This window comes from Anser brachyrhynchus (assembly GCF_964034855.1).
Source record: "Anser brachyrhynchus genome assembly, chromosome: Z".
NCBI classification, from domain to species: domain Eukaryota; kingdom Metazoa; phylum Chordata; class Aves; order Anseriformes; family Anatidae; genus Anser; species Anser brachyrhynchus.
The window spans coordinates 6,457,722-6,478,154 of NC_137697.1; the positions used below are offsets into that span (position 1 = coordinate 6,457,722).

The 20,433-nt window shown below is 58.9% G+C and overlaps 2 protein-coding genes across 5 annotated transcripts; both read right to left on the bottom strand.

The window, feature by feature from the left end:
- Positions 1–9: 9 nt before the first annotated feature.
- Positions 10–5,384, bottom strand: LOC308185402 (receptor-type tyrosine-protein phosphatase U-like). 2 transcript variants are annotated; one of them, XM_080573417.1, is made up of 11 exons: positions 4,661–5,370; positions 4,137–4,379; positions 3,197–3,487; positions 2,894–2,991; positions 1,919–2,111; positions 1,721–1,832; positions 1,329–1,575; positions 1,140–1,179; positions 807–912; positions 679–725; positions 10–553 (listed from the first exon to the last, which is right to left on the bottom strand). In XM_080573417.1, exons 1-10 carry the CDS (start codon positions 4,770–4,772, stop codon positions 683–685), a joined length of 1,485 nt encoding a protein of 494 aa, XP_080429543.1. In that variant the 5' UTR covers positions 4,773–5,370; the 3' UTR covers positions 10–553; positions 679–682. The 2 variants fall into 2 exon arrangements, with proteins under 2 accessions (XP_080429543.1, XP_080429544.1); XM_080573418.1 differs by lacking the exon at positions 1,140–1,179 and having other exon boundaries at positions 807–956; positions 1,323–1,575; positions 4,661–5,384.
- Positions 5,385–6,946: 1,562 nt separating this feature from the next.
- On the bottom strand, positions 6,947–20,233 carry LOC308185400 (uncharacterized protein). Of its 3 annotated transcripts, XM_080573413.1 has the most exons (14): positions 19,720–20,231; positions 17,328–17,540; positions 16,679–16,921; positions 16,062–16,298; positions 15,327–15,569; positions 14,836–15,078; positions 14,087–14,329; positions 13,351–13,641; positions 9,457–9,554; positions 9,030–9,222; positions 8,580–8,688; positions 8,236–8,282; positions 8,016–8,087; positions 6,947–7,833 (listed from the first exon to the last, which is right to left on the bottom strand). In XM_080573413.1, exons 1-14 carry the CDS (start codon positions 19,829–19,831, stop codon positions 7,748–7,750), a joined length of 2,430 nt encoding a protein of 809 aa, XP_080429539.1. In that variant the 5' UTR covers positions 19,832–20,231; the 3' UTR covers positions 6,947–7,747. The 3 variants fall into 3 exon arrangements, with proteins under 3 accessions (XP_080429539.1, XP_080429540.1, XP_080429541.1); XM_080573414.1 differs by lacking the exon at positions 17,328–17,540 and having other exon boundaries at positions 19,720–20,233; XM_080573415.1 differs by lacking the exon at positions 14,087–14,329 and having other exon boundaries at positions 19,720–20,228.
- Positions 20,234–20,433: the final 200 nt, after the last annotated feature.

Below are 20,433 nucleotides of genomic sequence, written 5' to 3' on the forward strand. Positions count from 1 at the left end.
GGCAGGAGCTGTAGTGGGGCAGGCAGTCCCCTCCAAACCACATTTATTGGTTGTCTGGACAGAGCAGGCAGAGTGGCAAAGGCAGTGCAGTCACACCAAGCTCGAGCAGAGCCCTGGGTTTGGCTGGATTTCAGCATACGGAGGCGGAGAGGGGTGGGGAACCCAGGACATGGCAGGAGCTCAGCCTCAGTTTCTCTCTGAGTCAAAGAACGTGTCCAGTTCCTGCTTCCAGGAAAGCAAAATCAAAGCCTAGAAAAAGGAACTACAGAAAGCCTCATTAAAGAGTGCCGGGCCTTTCAACAGTAAGCAAAAGCTGGGGAGTGGAGGGGGTCAGGGAAGAAAAAGCTGGTGACCCTCCTTGGCTTCCTGCTTTCCTCCTGCTTTGCTGAACCGGATGGGACCCCCGGTGCTGGTGATGGTCACAGGAGAGCCGGGTGCCCAGCTGCTGACAGCACTGATCCAGGGACGACCACCCCATCTTCGTGACCATCGCCGAGTACTCTGGGACAGGCAGGGGCTGGGACGACGGCTCTCCAGCCTGGCCACGGTGGGGCTGGGGCAAATGGGGTAGGTGTCAGAGAACGGGATGAGCACGTGTTCCTCCTGAAGGTCAGCCCCCCCAGGAGAGCTCTGCTTTGTGACGATGTGATGACAGCCCAGGGAACGGCATTTTTCTACCTTTTTAATTGTTCTCCTTAGCTTTGATGGGTACAGCCTTCCTTCTCCTGCAAAGACAAAGGGCAGTCCTGAGTGACAGGCTGGTGTCACCCAGGGTCCTACTAAACCAAAGTCCCCAAGCTACTCACCTGGACAGCACGAACCACACAATGCCTGCAAACAGGAGAAGCAGCAATAACAGCACAACCACACCGGTCACAATCCCGGTCCAGGAGCCAGGGGGCTGCCCTGCAACTAACACACAGCCAGCAGTCGGTGCCACAGCCCAGGCCACGCGTCTGTAGTGGTCCCAACCATGGCAACGAGTCTGTGCAATTCTATAGAGACCCCACAAGGAGCTCCTGCACTCGCCAGCTCCTGTCCACAGCAAGTTGCCAGGCTGGGAAAAGGGAGGACGTGGGAGAGAGCTTCGGGCACAGGGCGCGGGGTGAGCCAGCCCCTCAGCAGAGGAGCCCACTTACCCACAGAGAAGCGGTAGCACACGCAGGTGAACGTCTCCTCCTGTTGGGAGAAACAGGAAGGAGAGTTCAGATGGTGGCCACCCAGGCCACCAAACACCCCGGCCGTGACCGAGGACGCGGGGGACGCTGCCCTGCCCCGTCCCTGGCCGGCAGCGTCCCCAGGGAGCTGCAGCCTCCCGCCACGGCTACCTGCTGGGAGCGCCGCACGAGGCGGAGGAGGGCGGTGTAGTCCCAGCCCGGGCGCAGGGGAGCGTTGTGGAAGCCGTGCCCGTGGGTCCCGTCGCCCAGCACGAAGGCCGTGGGGGCGGTGAGGTTGAGCACGGCGGCCACGTAGGTGTCGGGCGGGCGGCTGGCGTTGAAGGGCTGCAGCTCCCCCGAGCAGGCGCCTTCCAGCGCCGTGCCGTTGTGCGTCGCAGCCATGAGGAGCTGGTGCTCGCTGCAAGGCAGGGCTGTGAGACGGGGACGGGGACGGGGACGGGAATGGGGACGGGGATGGGGAAGGGAAGAGCTGGACGGAGGCAGCTGCAGGTGACAGCGCTGCTCGGGGCTGTGCAGAGCAGAGCAGCCGGGGCTGCACTCACCTGCCCGCCTCGGGGACCCAGGTGATGGGGCGGAGGGGAAGCACGGCCGTGCCTCGGGATGGGGAGATGTCGCGCACAAGGCGGGAGCTGACATCAGGGGGGTCCGGGGTCTCTGTGGAGGAAGACCCAGGGGACGAGCATCAGCAGGAGGCACGGCGAGGCAGGGCAGGAGCAGGGGCAGCGCACACAGACCCTTACCCGAGCTGTTGGTCTGAAACTCCTCCAGCAGTGCTGCCCCGGCCCCGGCAGCCGTCAGGCCCCGCACGGCCACCGTGTAGCTGGTGCCAGGGCTGTGCACAGGCAGCGGGTGCTCCGTGACGGAGCTGCTCAGCATCAGCCGCTCGACCTGGAGGAAGCCGCCGTCCTGCGGGCCCCTGGTGGTGACGTTCAGCTGGGGACAGGACACGGAGCTGGAGGGGAACGTGCCCACCGCACAGCCAGACAGAGCCCAGCAGCGCTGCGGTGCTCCCCACGTCTGCACCCATCGCAGTGTTGGGAAACTCCCGGAGGGACGCCAGCGGGAGCCTGGGCCCCACGCGTGGACCTCAACGCACACCAGAGGAGGAGAGGAGGGAATTTGGAGCCAGCACTCAAAACAAGAGCAATCTGCTGCACCAAAGATACCACCGCAGCAGCAGCAGCAGATGGAGCTGCTCAGAGCACACTTCTGCTCTCCAGGCTGGTTGGATTTCCAAGGCATCCTCAGTGAGGCATGAGTCACATCTAATCTCCACAGGGCTACAAGTTGGGTGCTGCACTGGCCCCCTTACTCCTGCCCCCAGCACTGCAAACCACAGCCTTTCCTGTTCCAGAAACCAGAAATAAGGCCCCAGGAAGCACAGGAAAGCCCGTGAGGCTGTGCCGCCAAACACGTCACAAAGTGCTGCGCACAGAGCCCCAGCATGTGCCAAACCACAGGCTGTGAAGTGCTGGGGAGGAAACCCCCAGGCACAGAGCACCCGCAACCCCTGCAGGCAGCACGGCAGCAGGGGAAACATGAGAGGGAGGCAGAAATGCTCAAACGTATCACAGCAGCTAGAAAATCAGCCAGGAGGGTGGATCTCAAGGTCCTCAAGGATTTCCCACGGTCTGCCCACCTGCCTGTGCCCAGCACCCAGCCCGAGGCACCCGGCGAGGCGCGGGGCCCACGGGCAGCCCCCGCTCCCCTGGTACCTGGTATCCAAGGATCTCCCCTTTGCAGGAGGGCAGCGCCTGCCACCGCAGCGTCCCCGTGCTGGCATCCAGCCACAGCCGCTCCGGCTTCTCGGGCACTGGAAGCACAGCGAGATGGGGTCACGCATGGGGACACCCACCTGGGGGCTGAGCCTTCAGCTGGGTGCCTGCGGCTCCTGGTGCCAGTGGGGAGAGGGTGCTCAGGATCAGCTGCTGGGTGAAGAAGACATTTATCTGCCTCCTCCACCTGTGAAACAGTCCAGAAATGTCCTTTCTCTCTTGTACTCCCCTGTGGACACCTACCTGTTTCTTCTGTCCTGATCACCCATGTGAATAGGATCGTGCTGGGGGGCACTGAGATGGTGACACTGTAGTCAGTGAAGGGCTGCAGGTGGTTGCAGGTAAATGTTCCATTTTGGCCGTGCAGCATCTCCTGTCCTGTGACCTCCTCAGCCTCACAGGGAGGGGAGGAAGGCCCTGCCAGCCTGCACGTGGCCTGCATGCGCTCACAAGCATCAGGCAGACTGCAGGTCCAGTTCAGTTTGATGCTGGTGGTGGAAGCATCCAAGGTCCCAGGCACAACCTGGAAGGCTTCTGTGAAGGAAGCATTGCACAAGAGTCACTGCCTTGCCTTCCCTCCCCTGGCACTCCTGCAAGGGTGCAGTGGTCTGACAGCCCTGCTCCCCCCCAGCTGCAGGGAGAGGAAGCCGGAGGTGACACTGCCCACACCAGGTCTCCAGCTGCAGAGCTGGAGGTGTTCGAACAGGAACAAATGCGGTTGAGTGTGTGGGCTACCATTGCTCAAGGCAATTTTCCCCATTGTGTCATAACCCAGTGGTGTCAGTGCCTCCCAGCAACGCTGTGTTCAAACAGACTCCGCTCCTAGACCCAGCCCTTCCTGGCTGTGCCCAGGCCTCAGAAGAAAGGTTCCCTGGCACACTAAGGTGAGGGATGGAGCTGCAGGACACGATCTGGAGCACCTTCCTGCACCACAGCCCCAGGAAGGGGATGAGGGCAGGAAGGGTCAGCTCCAGCTGCCGCCCCCAGCCGGCTGCCGCAGCCCCCTCCTGCCGGGACCCTCGGGCACAGAGGCTGCCACCAGACCCCTCCCTGCCCAGGCACCCCTGGGGACCCCGGGCGAGCCTTGGGCAGGTGCAGGGGCTGCCTCCCACTGCTTTTGGCATCACCCCCTAAATCCCCCGGCACGCAGGGGCCCCAGGAGAGCTTCTGGCACGTCCCTTACCCACGCACTCCACCATGGAGCGAATGCGGGTCCAGGCACCTCCCGTGCCCTTTCCCATCCAAACTTCTCTGTACACAGGTTTCCCAGTGCTGATGGACTGGACTTCTCTTGAACATTTGATGTTGATGAAAGATGGATGTAAACCCTCAGGGCAGCTCAGCATCACTTCTTCGTTCCTGCTGTACTCCTCCTGGTCTGGTGCCAGACGGAGCCTTGTGTCCCACGAGGGCTTTTGGCACATTTCTGGCAGAGGCAAAAGCAGGTGAGCCACCCCCAGCTCCCAGGGACACTGCCCCCTCCATGGAGCACGACAGCCCCGGTGCTCACAGAGGCTTTCCCAGCACACTGAGCCTTGCTGCCCTCCATCCCCAAACCCAGCTTCACCCCACCCTGCTACAGACATCGCCTCCAGCCCCCTGCGATACAGCTGCCGTGTGCTGCCTGTGGTAAAGATGCACATCGGACTTGCAGGTGAAAGAGCAGAAAAAGCTTCTCTTGCAGACAGAGGAGCGGGCACTTCTTACCTGTTTCCCGGGGTACTCCTTGGGTCTTGGGACCAGTATCTTCTTGTGCCTGTGCTCCCAGCAGAGGGACGAGGACCAGGAGAAAGTTCAGAGCCAGCAACTGCAGGGCCATGCTAGCATCCAGTCCCCGGGCACAACTCAGACCTCAGCCCCACTTGCTGCCTCCAAGCACTGGCATCCGTGTTTGCAAGAATTGCAACCAGAGGAAGGAAGCAGCCTCATGAGCAAGTCGTATGTGGTGAAAGAGCCTTCCTCTTTGAGGAGGGAACCTCCCATCAGTGTCAGCACTGCTGCCTTTTGCTGGTTTCTTTCCCCAGGGACATCCTGGCACTGGCACTCCCCAGAGCCCCTGGCACCAGGATCACAGAGCTTCATCCCACAGAGCTCCTTGCTACCAGAGCGCGTTCACCAAACACCGCTCACGTTTCTAAGACTTCTGCCACACACTTCCCAAAGCCTCTTCTTGCACACGTGGCTTCTGGAGATGTCACGGGTCACTGCACTTCCCCTCAGTAATCACAACAGTTTGACGTCTTCCAAGACACTATTAGGAGAGCTGGCAGGAGCCAGGGGTAGGAAAGAGAGGGGAACTGCAAGGAGTCCCTCAAAACTCTCATACCAAGGCCCTTCAAAAAGACATGGTCAACAAACACCGCATGTTGTCCTTCCCCTCAGCTCTGTTCCCAGCTTCCGCCTCCTCCTCCCCCTCAGCAGGGAGCAGGTCTGTCCTCAACGAACCAACCACCCTGCCCTCCAGTGCCAGCTGAATGCCTCAGGAAACCCTCAGAGCTGCTGAATCATCCCTCCCACTCCTAAGCAGCTACTGTTTTTCTCTTCCTCCAGAAACAGACAAGGGCCCACAGTCAAGTCCTGGGGATCACTTGGATGTTGTCTGTGGAAGATAGTCAGCTCTGCTGGTTCTTCAAACGGCCTGTGCACTGCAGGGGGCCTGCAGAAAGGCCCCACAGAACGGAGTGGCTGGCAGCTTCAGCAGGTAAATGCCAGTCAAGTATCTAAGTATCTAATTCCTCAGAATTGGCCCTTTCCTCTCAGCAAAGCAGTCTTTGAGCCAGTGACTTCAAAGGACCGGCACTGGAGACACCTTGAGCAGAACATGCCAGCCAGATGTCGCCCCATTCACCACGAAACTTTGAGCCCTGCTGTTCAGCCCGCTCATCACCCAGTGTGGTGTGAACCTGTTCGTCTCACAGCTGGACGTTTTGTCCAGAAGGATACTGTGTGGAAAGAGAGAGGGAGAGGAGTGGGTACCCCTCCCGAGCCTGGGGGTGGGAGGCACGATGGAGAGCTACAGATACCTCAAGATGGAAGGGTAGGTGTGGAAAAACTGTTCAACAGGCTCTGCAGGTCTAAAACTAAAAAGGTTCACCAAAGGAGGGAGAAGGCACAATGTTCACAGTGACAGGGTGCAAAAAGCACATCCCTCCATCAGCTTGTCATAGCCCTTTGCAAGGAGCTCAGGATAGCTCGTGTCCCCGAGGACAGGAGGAGATACAGACATCTCAGGCTGCTCACAGAGCTGAAGAAGACAATGGTGTCCCACCTTCCAGCAGTGTGCTGCTCAACGAGGAGAGCCTTTGGGCTGACCTTCAATGTGTGGGATGCACCAGGCACTGGTGTCCAGGGAGAGAACAGGGAGGACAGAAAGTAGCACCTCATAACACAGCCGGAGCACTGAAGATCCTCAGGCATGCTGTTGAGGGGTCTCAGAGGAGCTGGAGACCATGAAGGACAGCTCTGAGCTCATTTCCCGTGTCCTGATGGAGATGACTAGACCCAAAGGGGAAACGAGTTGGGCCTCCATCACCACGCAGGCAGACAGCCCGGGACTGCCCACTCACACAGACCCTCCAGCTGGACAAACGCTGCTTATTCCCTTCCAGCTCACCAGCCCAGCCACAACCTGCTGCTGGGCCCTTCCAGCTGCTACCTGCACGATCCATCTCACTTCCATCCTTGCAGGCTCCTTGCATGCACCAGCAGCAGGACAAGGCTGCCAGGTGCAAGGACCCCTTGCTGGTCTGCCAGACAGACCAGGCTTGGGGACAGCCACGCAAAAGGGCATCTCTGTGCAGAGCCAGCAGCACAGACTGGTGAGTAAGAGTGCAGGGAGCAGGAATAGGGCTGGGTGATCAGTCATGGGGGCTGTGGAGGAGCAAAGAACATTCCTGGCCTTCCACTTGGCCCAGTTAGCTCAGCACCCACAGGGCACATGAGCCCATAAGGGCAAGGAGGGGACCAGGTTGGAGATGTAACAGAGTGGCAGCCTTCTCCAAACCACAGGCCTTTATTGGTTGTCCGAACAGAGCAGGCAGAGTGGTGAAGGCAGGGGAGTGGAAAGAAGGTAGGAACCCAGGAGGTGGAAGGAGCACAAACCGACCCTCAGTTTCCCCATCTCACAAACCCCCTCATTCCCCTTTCTCAGCCGTCACTGGCTTGAGCCCACCCTTTCCCTCTCTGCCCGATATCCACTGGGAGCAGCTCCATCAGAGCAAGCAGGTCACACCAACAGGTGTGCTCCTGTTTGATCCCAGAGGCCGGACACAGGCCCTAGGATGAGGGGCAGATGGCTTATCCAGAGCACTGGACAGCCAAAACTTGCCTTCGCTGGCACAGGCAGGTCGGACCAGGCATTGGGCAGCTCCTGCTCTGTAGCAGAGTGTGCTGGTGACAGATGAGAGATGGGAGGGGAAACAATAACCCAGCACAAGCTGTAAGAGGTCCTTGCTTACAGCTGTGGAGCACCAAAACTCGAGAAAGGGCCATGAGGAGGCCTCCAAAGACGCCAGGCCCCATAGGGTAGAAGGCCCAGGGGCACCCAGTGCCTCTTCCCACAGTCAGACTGGGAAGCCTCTCACCACTGTCTCTGCCTGCAAGGCCAGGAGGGCTGAAGAGGACAGTGGCTTTGTGCCCTGAAAGAAACAGCTGCAGTCCTCATGTTTTTGTTGCCTGGACGAGACCCCCAGTGCTGGTCACAGTCACATGAGAGACGGGGTCCTGGTAGCCATCAGTACTAAGCTGGGGTCGTCCTCCCCGCGATCTCTGCTCTCTTACACCCACAGTGGTCTCTCAAGGTCTGGTTCCCGAGGACTCCAGGACGGGCAGGGGCAGCGGCAGGGACAGGGACGGTCGCTCTCCAGCCCAGCCACCTCTACCTGCGGAGACCAACAGCACGCAGGGCAGAGGCTGCTGCGAGCCCTCAGCAGCGCGGGGAGCTCACGCTGCCACAGCCGCCTGCACACGCGAGGGGCTCAGACAGGCCGGAGCACTGGGCACTGCCTGACACTGCCACGGCCCTTTCCTCGGGTCCCCGGCACGTGGGGGAGCCATCTCCTACCTGCATCTTCTTCAGCCAGAAATCTCTCCTTGATCACACAGTAATGGTCCGAGTTCTCATAGGGCTGGAGCTCTGCAGGGGACAGACACAGCCTGAGGGACCCAGGTCTGCAGGAGAAGGAGCAGCGCAGACCCAGGCAGGCAGCGGCACAGGGGGCCACAGGGCTCTCCTGGCAATGACCTGCTCTCCTTACCCCCCGGTCCCACTGCCGTGGCCCTACCTGTGTAATGGTCCTCCTCGGCTTTCCTGGGCAAGGCCTTCCTCCTCCTGGGAAGGCAAAGGGGTGCCCTGAGGCTGGGGAGAGGCTGATGTGGCCCAGGGCCCTGCTGGCCTGGAGACCCGGCCAGGAGCCCACCAGCCAAGCCACGGTAGGACCAGCTGCCGCCCCCATGGCACCCAGAAAAGGGTGAGAGCAGTGCAGAAAGCCCCTTCTGTCACCTGCCGCCCCCATAGCACCCAGAAAAGGGTGAGAGCAGTGCAGAAAGCCCCCTCTGTCACCAGCCACCCCATTAGCCCAGCATGGCCTGAGGCAGAGCAGCGACTCCCAGTTCCCTGCCTACTTACCTAGACAGTGCAAACCACAGGATCCCAGCAGACAGCATGACCATCGCTGACAGCACAGCCACCACAGTGACCGCAGTCCATGGCCAGGGGCATGAAAACAGCCCTGAAACTAAGCACACAGCCAGCAGTGGGTGCCACAGCTTGGGCCCTGCACCCAAACCCTGGCATCAGGTGTCAGTCTGGAAGAACATCCAAGCCAGTCTGGACTGTAAGACTGGGCTCCACAGCCAAGATCAACAGCCTTAGTGTTCAGTTGTGAGCCCCAAGGGTACCTTTAGGCAGGGTAGGGCACCATCTTCTGTAGTGACAGAGACAGGCCATCTCTGCTCGTGCAGACCTGAGCAGGGGCTGAAGCAATGCCACAATTCTGGGGCCAAGCCACTATCTTGTATGGCACAGGGTGCACAGACACACACCAGCCTAACAGGCCCTTGATACAGAAACCTTTACCCGAGACGTAGGCTTGAAATTCCAGGTGGGATGCATCCCCGGCACCAGCGGCCGTCAGGCCCTGGACTGTCACCGTGTATTTGCTCCCCGGCATCTGACGAGGTGGCGTGTACTGGGTGACAGAGCTGTTCACTGTCACCTGCTGGAATTCAAGGAAGCTGCCGTCCTGCGCGCTCCTGGCCATGACGTTCAGCTGCAGGAAGGACAGGAGCTGCTGGGGACAAGCACCCGGCTCCCACCAGTCCCGAGCGGCCGCTGCTGCTGCCCGGGGACAGCAGGGTCCTGCCCTCACCACAAACACCCCGCGGCCACCTGGAGCTGCTGGGCCCGGGCAGAGGAGGGCTCACCCCTCTCCCTGCTGCCTGTGCCCAGCCCGAGGCACCCGGCGAGGCGCGGGGCCCACGGGCAGCCCCCGCTCCCCTGGTACCTGGTATCCAAGGATCTCCCCTTTGCAGGAGGGCAGCGCCTGCCACCGCAGCGTCCCCGTGCTGGCATCCAGCCACAGCCGCTCCGGCTTCTCGGGCACTGGAGGCACAGTGAGACGGGGTCACATACAGAGCACATAAATCTTCCTTTCTAATCTCTTCAAAAACTTTGTTGCTCTTCTCTGAACATGTTCCAGCAGCTCAATATCCTTCTTACAGTGATGTGCCCAAAAATGAACACGGTATTCAAGGTGCTTTCTCACCAGTGCCGTGTACAAGGAGACAATAACTCCATAGTCACAGAATCACAGAATCATCTAGGTTGGAAGAGACCTCCAAGATCACCTAGTCCAACCTCTGACCTAACACTAACAAGCCCTCCACTAAACCATATCACCAAGCTCTACATCTAAACGTCTTTTAAAGACCTCCAGGGATGGCGACTCAACCACTTCCCTGGGCAGCCCATTCCAATGCCTAACAACCCTTTCAGTAAAGAAGTTCTTCCTAATATCCAACCTAATATAATATCAAACCTAAACCTCCCCTCGTCCTGTCACCAGGCACGTGGGAGAATAGACCAACCCCCACCTCTCTACAGCCTCCTTTAAGGTACCTGTAGAGAGCGATGAGGTCTCCCCTGAGCCTCCTCTTCTCGAGGCTGAACAACCTCAGCTCCCTCAGCCGCTCCTCGTAAGACTTGTTCTCCAGACCCCTCACCAGCTTCGTTGCCCTTCTCTGGACTCGCTGGAGCACCTCCATGTCCTTCCTATAGCAAGGGGCCCAAAACTGAACACAGTACTCGAGGTGCGGCCTCACCAAAGCCGAGTACAGGGGGACAATCACTTCCCTAGCCCTGCTGGCCACACTCTTTCTTATGCAGGCCAGGATGCTGTTGGCCTTCTTGGCCACCTGAGCACACTGCTGGCTCATATTCAGCCGACTATCAACCAATACTCCCAGGTCCTTCTCAGCCAGGCAGCTTTCCAACCACTCATCTCCCAGCCTGTAGCGCTGCTTGGGGTTGTTGCGCCCCAGGTGCAGGACCCGGCACTTGGCCTTGCTGAACTTCATACAGTTGGCCTCAGCCCATCGCTCCAGCCTATCCAGATCCTCCTGCAGAGCCTTCCTGCCCTCGAGCAGATCGATACACGCACCTAACTTGGTGTCGTCTGCAAACTTACTGAGGGTGCACTCGATCCCCTCGTCCAGATCATCGGTAAAGATATTAAAGAGAACTGGCCCTAGTACTGAGCCCTGGGGGACTCCACTAGTGACCGGCCTCCAACTGGATTTAACTCCTTTCACCACGACTCTTCGGGCCCGGCTACCCCGGCAGTTTCTAACCCAACAAAGCGTACGCCAGTCCAAGCCAAGAGCAGCCAGTTTCTTGAGGAGAATGCTGTGGGAAACGGTGTCAAAAGCCTTACTGAAGTCAAGGTAGACCACATCCACAGCCTTTTCCTCATCCACCAAGTGCATCACTCTGTCATAGAAGGAGATCAGGTTCGTCAAGCAGGACCTGCCTTTCATAAACCCATGCTGACTGGGCCTGATCGCCTGCTTGCCCTGCAAGTGTCGTGTGATGGCACTCGAAATAATCTGCTGCATGAGCTTCCCTGGCACTGAGGTCAAACTAACAGGCCTATAGTTTCCTGGGTCTACCCTCTGGCCCTTCTTGTAGATGGGCGTCACGTTTGCTAGCCACCAGTCAACTGGGACCTCTCCTGACAGCCAGGACTGCTGATAAATGATGGAAGGCGGCTTGGCCAGATCCTCTGCCAGCTCTCTCTGTACCCTTGGGTGGATCCCATCTAGCCCCATTGATTTGTGCACATCTAAGTGCTGTAGCAGGTCACCAATCATTTCCTCGTGGGTTGCGAGGGCCACGTTCTGCTCCCCATCCCCTTCCACCAGCTCAGGGTACCGGGTATCTAGAGAACAACTGGTCTTGCCGCTAAAGGCTGAGGCAAAGAAGGCGTTAAGCACCTCAGCCTTTTCCCCATCTCTCGCCACTAAGTTTCCCCCCGCATCCAGTAAAGGATGGAGATTCTCCTTAGTCCTCCTTTTCGTGTTAATGTATTTATAAAAACATTTCCTGTTATCTTTAACATCAGTAGCCACATTGAGCTCCTGATGAGCCCTGCTGGCCACTCCATTTCTGGTGCAGGCCAGGATGCCGTTGGCCTTCTTGGCCATCTGGGCACACTGCTGGCTCATGTTCAGCCAGCTGTCAACCAGCACCTCCTGGTCCTTCTGTGCTGGGCAGATTTCCAGCCACTCTTCTCCAAGCATAGACCACTGCAAGGGGTTGTTGGGACCCAAGTGCAGCACCCAGCACTTAGCCATGTGGAATACCAGACGACTGGACTCAGCCCATCGGCCTAGCCTATCCAGATCCACCTGTAGAGCCCTCCTACCCTCAAGCAGATCAACACTCCCACGCAACTTGGTGTTGCCTGAAAAATGTCTGAGGGTGCACTCGAACCCTAAAACTGGGTCATTGACAAAAGCATTAAACAAAACCAGCCCCAGCTCTGAGCCCTGGGGAACACCACTTGTGACCAGCTGCCAGCGGAGCTGAACTCCATTCACACTGACTATAGGAGCCCAGACATCCCGCCAGTTCTTCACCCAGCAAACAGTACATCCATCCAAGCCACGAGCAGACAGTTTCTCGAGGAGGATATTGTGGGAGATGGTGTCAAACACTTCAGTAAAACACAAGTAAACTACATCCACAAGCTTTCCTGTATCTACTGAATGGGTCATCTTTTCTACACAGATGATTCTTATCTCCGTACAAGGCTCCCATCTTGCCTCCACAGAGGATCAGGTTAGTCAGGCAGGCCTTGCCCTTCATAAAGCCATGCTGGTTGCTTCTGATCACTCGATTGTCCCGTATGTGCTGTGTGATGGTACTCAAGATGACCTGCTTCATGACCTTCCCTGGGACTGAGGTCTGACTGACAGTCCTGCAATTCCCTACATCCTCCTTCCTGCCCTTCTTGTAGAATGGGGTCACATATGCTGACCTGCAGTCAACCTCCAGATCTCCCTGGTTAGCCAGAGCTGATGGTATATGATTGGAAGTGGCTCGGTGAGCACTTCTGACAGCTTCTTCAGTACCCTTGGATGAATCCTGCACAGCCCCATACACTTAGGAACATTCAAAACATGGAGGAGGTCACCAACAGTTGCCCATTGTATTACAGGGGTTTCATCTTGCTCCCTGTTACCACCTTCCAACTCAGGGGGGCTGGGTACCCTGAGAACGATTGGCCTTGCTGATAAGGAGTGATGAAAAAAAGGCATTAAGTACCTCAGTCTTATCCTCATCTTTTCTCACTAGGATGGAGATTCCACTTAGTCTTCCATTTGCCATTTTCCTGCTGAGGTATTTATGAAAGTATTAATTCTCGTCTTTTACTGCACTAGCCAAATCGAGTCCAAGGCTTTGGCCCTTCTCATTTTCTCCCTGAAGAGCTTGACAACAGCTCTGTGTCCTCCTGAGCTGCCTGCCCCTGCTTCCAGAGTTCATAAACTCATTTTCCCTTCCTGAGTTCCCGAAAAAAGCTCTCTGATCAGACGGGCAGGTCTTCTCTCGCACTGGCTCAACTTTGGGCACGTTGGGACAGCCTGCTCCTGTGCCGTTAAGATTACTCCCTCTAAGAAAGTCCTGCCTTCCTGGAGTCCCTCACCATACGGAACTGCCTCGCAGGGGACTGTGCCAACAACGTCTCTAGACAGGCCAAAGTCTGCCCTCTGGAATCCCAAGGTATCGGTTCTGTTAAGTGCCTTCCTTAACTCACCAAAGACTGAATGTTCTATTGTTTTGTGATTGCTGTGCCCAAGACAGTCGCTAACTCTCACAGTATGTGTCGGGGGACACTTACCTGTTGCCTTTGTCCTCAGGAGCCGTGTGAACAGGATTGAGTTGGGGGGCAGTGAGATGGTGACACTGTAGACAGTGAAGGGCTGCAGAGGGGGACAGGTAAATGTTCCCTTCTGGCCGTGCAACATCTCCTTTGCCGTGACCTCCTCAGCCTCACAGGGAGGGGAGGAAGGCCCTGCCAGCCTGCACGTGGCCTGCATGCGCTGGCAGGCATCAGGCAGACTGCAGGTCCAGTTCAGTTTGATGCTGGTGGTGGAAACCTCCAAGGTCCCAGGCACAACCTGGAAGGCCTCTGTGAAGGAAGCATTGCACAAGAGTCACTGCCTTGCTTTCCCTCCTCCTGGCACCCTTGCAAGGGCGCTGCGGTCTGACAGCCCTGCTCCCCTCCAGCTGCAGGGAGAGGCAGCCGGAGGTGACACTGCCCATGCCAGGTCTCCAGCTGCAGAGCTGGAGGTGTCTGGATCACGGTGTGCTCGGAAGCTGGACGTGAGCTTCGCATCACTTCTCACTGCTTGAGGCAACTTCTATTGGGAGCAGACCCCTGGCTCCGTCCCCTTGCTCCCTGGCAGCGGGCGCAGCCCCTCGGGAGGGAAATGCTCCCGCAGGCGCTGGCCCTCTCGCCACAGAGCGCACCTGCACCCGGCCGGGAACATCCGTGCATGCCTCTGGAACAGGGCCAGCGCGAAGGCAGGACACCGCCATCGGGCCCACCCTTCCCTCTCAAGTCCCTCACTCACCCACACACGTCAGGGTCTGCCACTGATCCAGAGGCTCCCAGTGGCCAGTGCTGTTCCTCATAAACCAGAACCTCTGAGGAGTTGGGGAGCCTTGGCTTGGGGTAGGTTGTACACAGGTGATCTTCGTGGGAGGAGGCCAGTACCCTTCAGGGCACCTCACCGTCACCACGTCACTGAGGATGTAGGATGCCCGTTCTGGGTCAAAGATTAATCTGGGGTCCCACTGGGGCTTCTGGCATTTTCCTGCACCAACAAGAAGGGAAGGTGCTAGCAGGGCAGAGGCTGGCCATGCAGGGCAAGGCAGGGGACGTGGCAGGAGATCCCTGTCCTGGCACACTACGGTGAGGGATGGAGCTGTGGGACACGATGTGGAGCACCTTCCTGCACCATGGCCCCACGAAGGGGATGGGAGCAGGAAGGGCCCCACGCTGCTTCCCCAGCCCTCCCGAGAAGGCCCAGGAGGAGCAGGAGCTCCAGGGGCTCTGGGTGCCCTTGTCCCACATGCCGGGCGCTCCAACCTGGCCCCTGGGGGCAGCTCCAGCTGCTGTCCTGGCCGGCTGCTACAGCCCCCTCCTGCCGGGACCCTCGGGCACAGAGGCTGCCACCAGACCCCTCCCTGCCCAGGCACCCCTGGGGACCCCGGGCGAGCCCTGGGCAGGTGCAGGGGCTGCCTCCCACTGCTTTTGGGATCACCCCCTACATCCCCCGGCACACAGGGGCCCCAGGAGAGCTCCTGGCACCTCCCTTACCCACGCACTCCACCATGGAATGAATGTGGGTCCAGGCACCTCCTGTGCCCTTTCCCATCCAAACTCCTCTGTACACAGGTTTCCCAGTGCTGATGGACTGGACTTCTCTTGAACATTTGATGTGGGTGAAAGATGGCTCGAAACCCTTGGGGCAGCTCAGCATCACTTCTTCGTTCCTGCTGTACTCCTCCTGGTCTGGTGCCAGACGGAGCCTTGTGTCCCACGAGGGCTTTTGGCACATTTCTGGCAGAGGTAAAAGCAGGTGAGGAGCAGCTGGGGCTGGGGCTGCCCAGGGAGGGGTGGGTGAGGCTGGGCCACCGTTTGCTTGGGCAGTGGTCTCAGGCATCAAACCCAGGGAGACCGAGGGATGCGCTCAGGCATGGGGAGCATGGGCCAGGACACAGTGGGGATGTGGGAAATGCAGAGAGGCATGGAGGGGTAGGACTGGAGGACAGGGCTGCAGAGAAGGTAATTCCTGCCACCCCACGTACCAAGGCACAGCACAGGCTCCTCAATGTGGATCCAGGCACCTGTGCTGTTCTTCCCCAGCCATGTAGTTCTGTCTGCAAATCCAGAATATCCTAATGCCTGCACTCCCCCTGCACATCTGACGTGGGTGAAGGACAGCTTGAAACCCTCAGGGCAGCTCAGCATCACTTCTTCGTTCTCCTTGTACACCTCCTGGTGTGGTGCTAGACGGAGTGCTGAGTCCCACAAGGGCCTTTGGCATGTTTCTGTCCAAGGCAAAAGTGGGTTTACTTGGGGTGTGGGTGATGAGGTGGGGCAGGGTTTAGTTGGGGTGTGGGTGATGAGGTGAGGCAGGGTTTAGTTGGGGTGTGGGTGATGAGGTGGGGCAGGGTACCGCCAGCTGTTGGCAACCACCAGCAATCCCTCCAGCCACCAAAGGGAGATGGAAGGCGAGCCGTCCAGCTGCCATGACGTGCCCCCCAGAAAGCCTTGTTGGGAGGGAGGGGGCTCCCCTTGTCATTTGCCCATGAAATCCCTTCTCCACCCTCCTTTCCATGCTCACTCTTTGCCCCCCACCACATCCCACGGCCGGCAGCTTCCCAGGACAATCCCCCCTGCAGCAGGAGACCCCTCCAGCCGCTCTTTGGACCTGACCCCAAGCCCAGCTCAGGCTGCCCTTCACCTCGCCGTGCCATGGCACCAGAGGAGCCGCCGAGCCACGGGGCTCCAGGCGAGGCACCTCCTGTCGCCACACTTACTGATGCACTTTATGGGGCGCGCAATGCGGACCCAGCGTCCCAAGTTGTTTCTGTGTATCCAGGTACCCTTGTGTTCCCCTGTAGCCACAGCCTGAGCTCTCCATACACATTTAGCCTGCTGGAAGGGGAGCTGGGAACCCTCAGGACAGCTCAGCTTCACTTCTTCTTCCTCCTCATAGACGTCCTGCTCTGGTATCAGACGAAGGTCAGGGTCCCACTGGGGCCTCGAGCATTTCACTGTCAAAGGCAAATTTGTGTGAGAGCGGGGGACAAGGAGGCCAGAACCAAGGCCGTGAGGAAACTCGAGGGGTGCTGAGCACAGGACAGCAGCGTCTGCCTGGGCACAGTGGCGGGGGAGGGCGCTCCGAGGGGGGAGGACAGGGCAGAATTTGGCCTCCGGGCTACTGCCTCGTGCCCTGCGCCCTCCCCACGAGCCCTGAGCACCGCGGACATACGCGGGCTCGCGCCCTGCCCGCGGCGTGCTGCTCTCCTGGCCCCGCAGCCCCTCAGCATCTGGCAGGTCACCGCAGCGCCAAGCAAGGGCTGGGGCAGGCAGTGTCGTGGCTGGTTCGGGAGCGTGAGGGCAGAGAGGGGACGGGGAGAGCTGCCTCGCTTACCCACGCACGCTACGGGCTCCTCAATGCGGGTCCAGGCGCCTGTGCCGTTCCTCCCCCACCAGCTGACCCCAAAGACAGGTTTTCCAGAAGTTACTCCTAGGAATTCCCTCGCGCATTTGGCCTTGGTGAAGGAGGGCTTGACAGCTTCAGGGCAAGACAGCCTCAGTTCCTCGTTCAGTGTGTAGTTGCCTTTCCTTGGGACAAGCGTGACCCTTTTGTCCCACAGGGGTTTCTGGCATGTTCCTGTTGGGGAGAATGCGTGACAGTCCTCCTTGGGGACGGGAGTGCTCGGGCAGGAGGGGGCCGAGGCTGGGCCGTGACGGACTGCGGGGTCGGCCGTCGGCACGGCGAGGAGACGCTGCGGCCCCTGGGTGCGGGACAGGAGCCCAGCGGGGCTGTGAGGTGCTCAGAGCGAGCAGGGCTGAGGGCAGGATCTGGCCGCCGCCAGCGTCCCCGTGGCTCAGGCAGACAGGCCGCAGAGGCAGGACAGAGGCAAGGCCGGGGCCCGCTGGGGGCTTCTGTCCTGGCCCAGCTCGGAGGCTGCTCCCGGCCGGGGCCATCCCAGAGCCGAGGCCAAGACATCCCCGTGACAAGCCCTGCTGATGGAGACGAGCCCGCAGCAGGGGAGAGCTGCTGCCCCCCGACTTACCTGTGCAGGTCAGGCGCATTTCCATGGGGTGCCACGTTCCCTGCATGTCCTTCACCTCCCAAGCATATTGATAGGCTGTCAACGCACATCTGATCACAGCAAGAGGAGGATCTTCCGCAGTGAGGCAGCTCAGTGTCAGCTCCTCCTTGTCCCCATAAATCATCCTCTCTGGGACAAAGCGGAGGCTTGGGTCCCACTGGGGCTTGGGGCATCCTGCACAGAGAAGACGGAGAGCGCGTCGGTGGGATGGGAAGAGCCAAACGTGGGCAGGACTCCCAGTGCCTCCGTGCGCTGCGGCGCATGCTGCTGCTGCGGCCGCTGATGGACCTCTCCAGGGGTTTCTGCCTCACCTCGCAGGGCACATCCCGGCAGAGGCAGGGGTAACGCTGCACAGCACGTGGGGCTGGCTCCTTCCACCAGTCTGGAGCTCCGGGAGCGCTCAGAGAGAGCAAGGAAAGGAGCACGGGGCTTCCAGCCCTGTAGGGATTCGCGGCATCCCGCGAGCAGGGAGACACTCAGCGCATGTTGCTCTTTACACTGGGGCTGTGCAGACGGCCGCCCACAGGCCCCAAACACAGGAAAGGGGTCGGGTGAAGCTTCAGCGAGGCCAACACGGTGCAGAAGGGCAGCTCGCAGGCTTTGAACAGCAGGAGGTGAGATTCATGTTTTGGGAAGCTGTGCTGTGGAGCGGGAAGTGGCAGCACAGGGCAGCATGCAGCTCACAGCCGGGGTGTGCGGCCCCAGAGCCTCCTTTGGCTTTCCTCCGCAGCCTCCCTTGGGCTTTCGCTGCCCCCAGGATTTCCTCGAGCCCGTGCTGGCAGCTCATTTCCATTAACACAACACCTTTTGTTTGAACAGAGCCTCATTTTACCTAGTGCTGGGCATTTCTGCTACGGCTCCTGGGCGTCTGCTAATAAATCACAGTGCAGTGGCAGGCTGGGGTGACGGGAAGGGGCCAGGGCCAGCCTGCCAAACAGAGCCAGCCCTGCAGGAAAACATCCCCTGCAAGCTTCTCCGCCTCCTTCCTGGGCGCAACGGGACTGAAAGGGCACGAGGCTTTTGTCCAGGTGTTGAGGAAAGCTCTGAGAGAGCCGTGCAGAAAGACGGCCAGGGGACAATAGGACAAAGGGACAATGCAGCCTGCTCAGCGCACAGAGCAGCGCTGCGCCACACGCCCCGACCACATCCTCTGCCGGCAGCGTTGGCACCGCGCACGCAGCGCTGCCTCCTCCCCAGTGCTGGGACGCAGATTTGTCATCTTGTTTCCTCAGCGCGTCCCCAGAACCCTGCCCGCCACCCCCACTCCTTCGCTCCCAGGCGCATCGCCTTGCCTGCAGCTTTTCAGGTAGCGGTGCTCAGAGCTGGGGCACGGGTGAGGCTGGCCCGGAGGATTTGGCACGCGGGAGCCCTGCTGAACGGGGACAGCCCCAGAATAGGAATGTAGCTGGAAATGTCTGTGATTCCTGCAGTCACCAGCCTACACTTCTGGCTTGTAGCAAAGGAGCACTTCCACATTCGAGCCTATGTCAACACCTTCAGATACTAGAGAATTTATGCAATGAACTTCCCTAACATGACGTGGGAGAATGATCACGTCTCATGAGTTTCACATCATCTTCTGAACAGAAAAGAACGGATGTAAATATGGCAGAGAAAGATTTTGCTCTCAAAAAAAAAAAAATTATATATATCCAGTTAGAGAAGGCAAGGGTTGGCCCAGCTGCAAAGTTCAGTCTCGTTCAACAGCCTTCTGGTACTTGCCTGGCCTCCCCGAGGCCCAGATTCGCACAGAAAAGTCACAGCCCTGCCCCCTGAAGACCTTTTCCCGTCTTGACTCACTCCTGCACCCTTGAGGAAAAAAACAGTAAACCGGCTGGGGACGCAGAGCACGACCCGTTCCTTCATGCCCAATCTTTCCCACAGCTTCCACACCGCACCGCAGCTCCTGCCCCCAGGGTCTCCAGGAGGCAGCAGGTGTCCCAGCTGGCAAAGCTCCTCAGGTGTCCCCCTGGGCTCCAGCCCACGGCTCCGCTAAGCACCAGCACCCAACTCCCCAGCGGTGGGGACGTTGCCCTTATCGCCCCAGGAAGGCCACGTGCTCAGGCTTTGTCTGCACATTGTGCAGTGAGAACCAGCCACCCCCAGCTCCCAGGGACACTGCCCCCTCCATGGAGCACGACAGCCCCGGTGCTCACAGAGGCTTTCCCAGCACACTGAGCCTTGCTGCCCTCCATCCCCAAACCCAGCTTCACCCCACCCTGCTACAGACATCGCCTCCAGCCCCCTGCGATACAGCTGCCGTGTGCTGCCTGTGGTAAAGATGCACATCGGACTTGCAGGTGAAAGAGCAGAAAAAGCTTCTCTTGCAGACAGAGGAGCGGGCACTTCTTACCTGTTTCCCGGGGTACTCCTTGGGTCTTGGGACCAGTATCTTCTTGTGCCTGTGCTCCCAGCAGAGGGACGAGGACCAGGAGAAAGGTCAAAGCCAGCAACTGCAGGGCCATGCTAGCATCCAGTCCCCGGGCACAACTCAGACCTCAGCCCCACTTGCTGCCTCCAAGCACTGGAACTGTATCTGATGGTTGCAAGAGAACCAAGAAGAAGAAGGAAACATCTCGACGGGAAATCACTTTGAACACAAGAGCCTTCCTCTTTGAGGAGGGAACCTCCCATCAGTGTCAGCACTGCTGCCTTTTGCTGGTTTCTTTCCCCAGGGACATCCTGGCACTGGCACTCCCCAGAGCCCCGGGCACCAGGATCACAGAGCTTCGCTCCACAGAGCTCCTTGCTACCAGAGCGCGTCCACCAAACATCACTCACATTTCTAAGACTTCTGCCACACACTTCCCAAAGCCTCTTCTTGCACACGTGGCTTCTGGAGATGTCACGGGTCACTGCACTTCCCCTCAGTAATCACAGCATTTTGATGTCTTCCCAGACAGTATTAGGAGAGCTGCCAAGAGTCAGGGCTATGAGGGAGAGGGGAACTGCATGGAGTCCTGCAGAGCGTAAGAGATAACAGATCCTGAGTGCTCTGAGTGCTGCACAGCTGATAACACAAAAAACTCCTTTGTGTCATTGGAGAATACTGAGAAAAAGAAAGAAA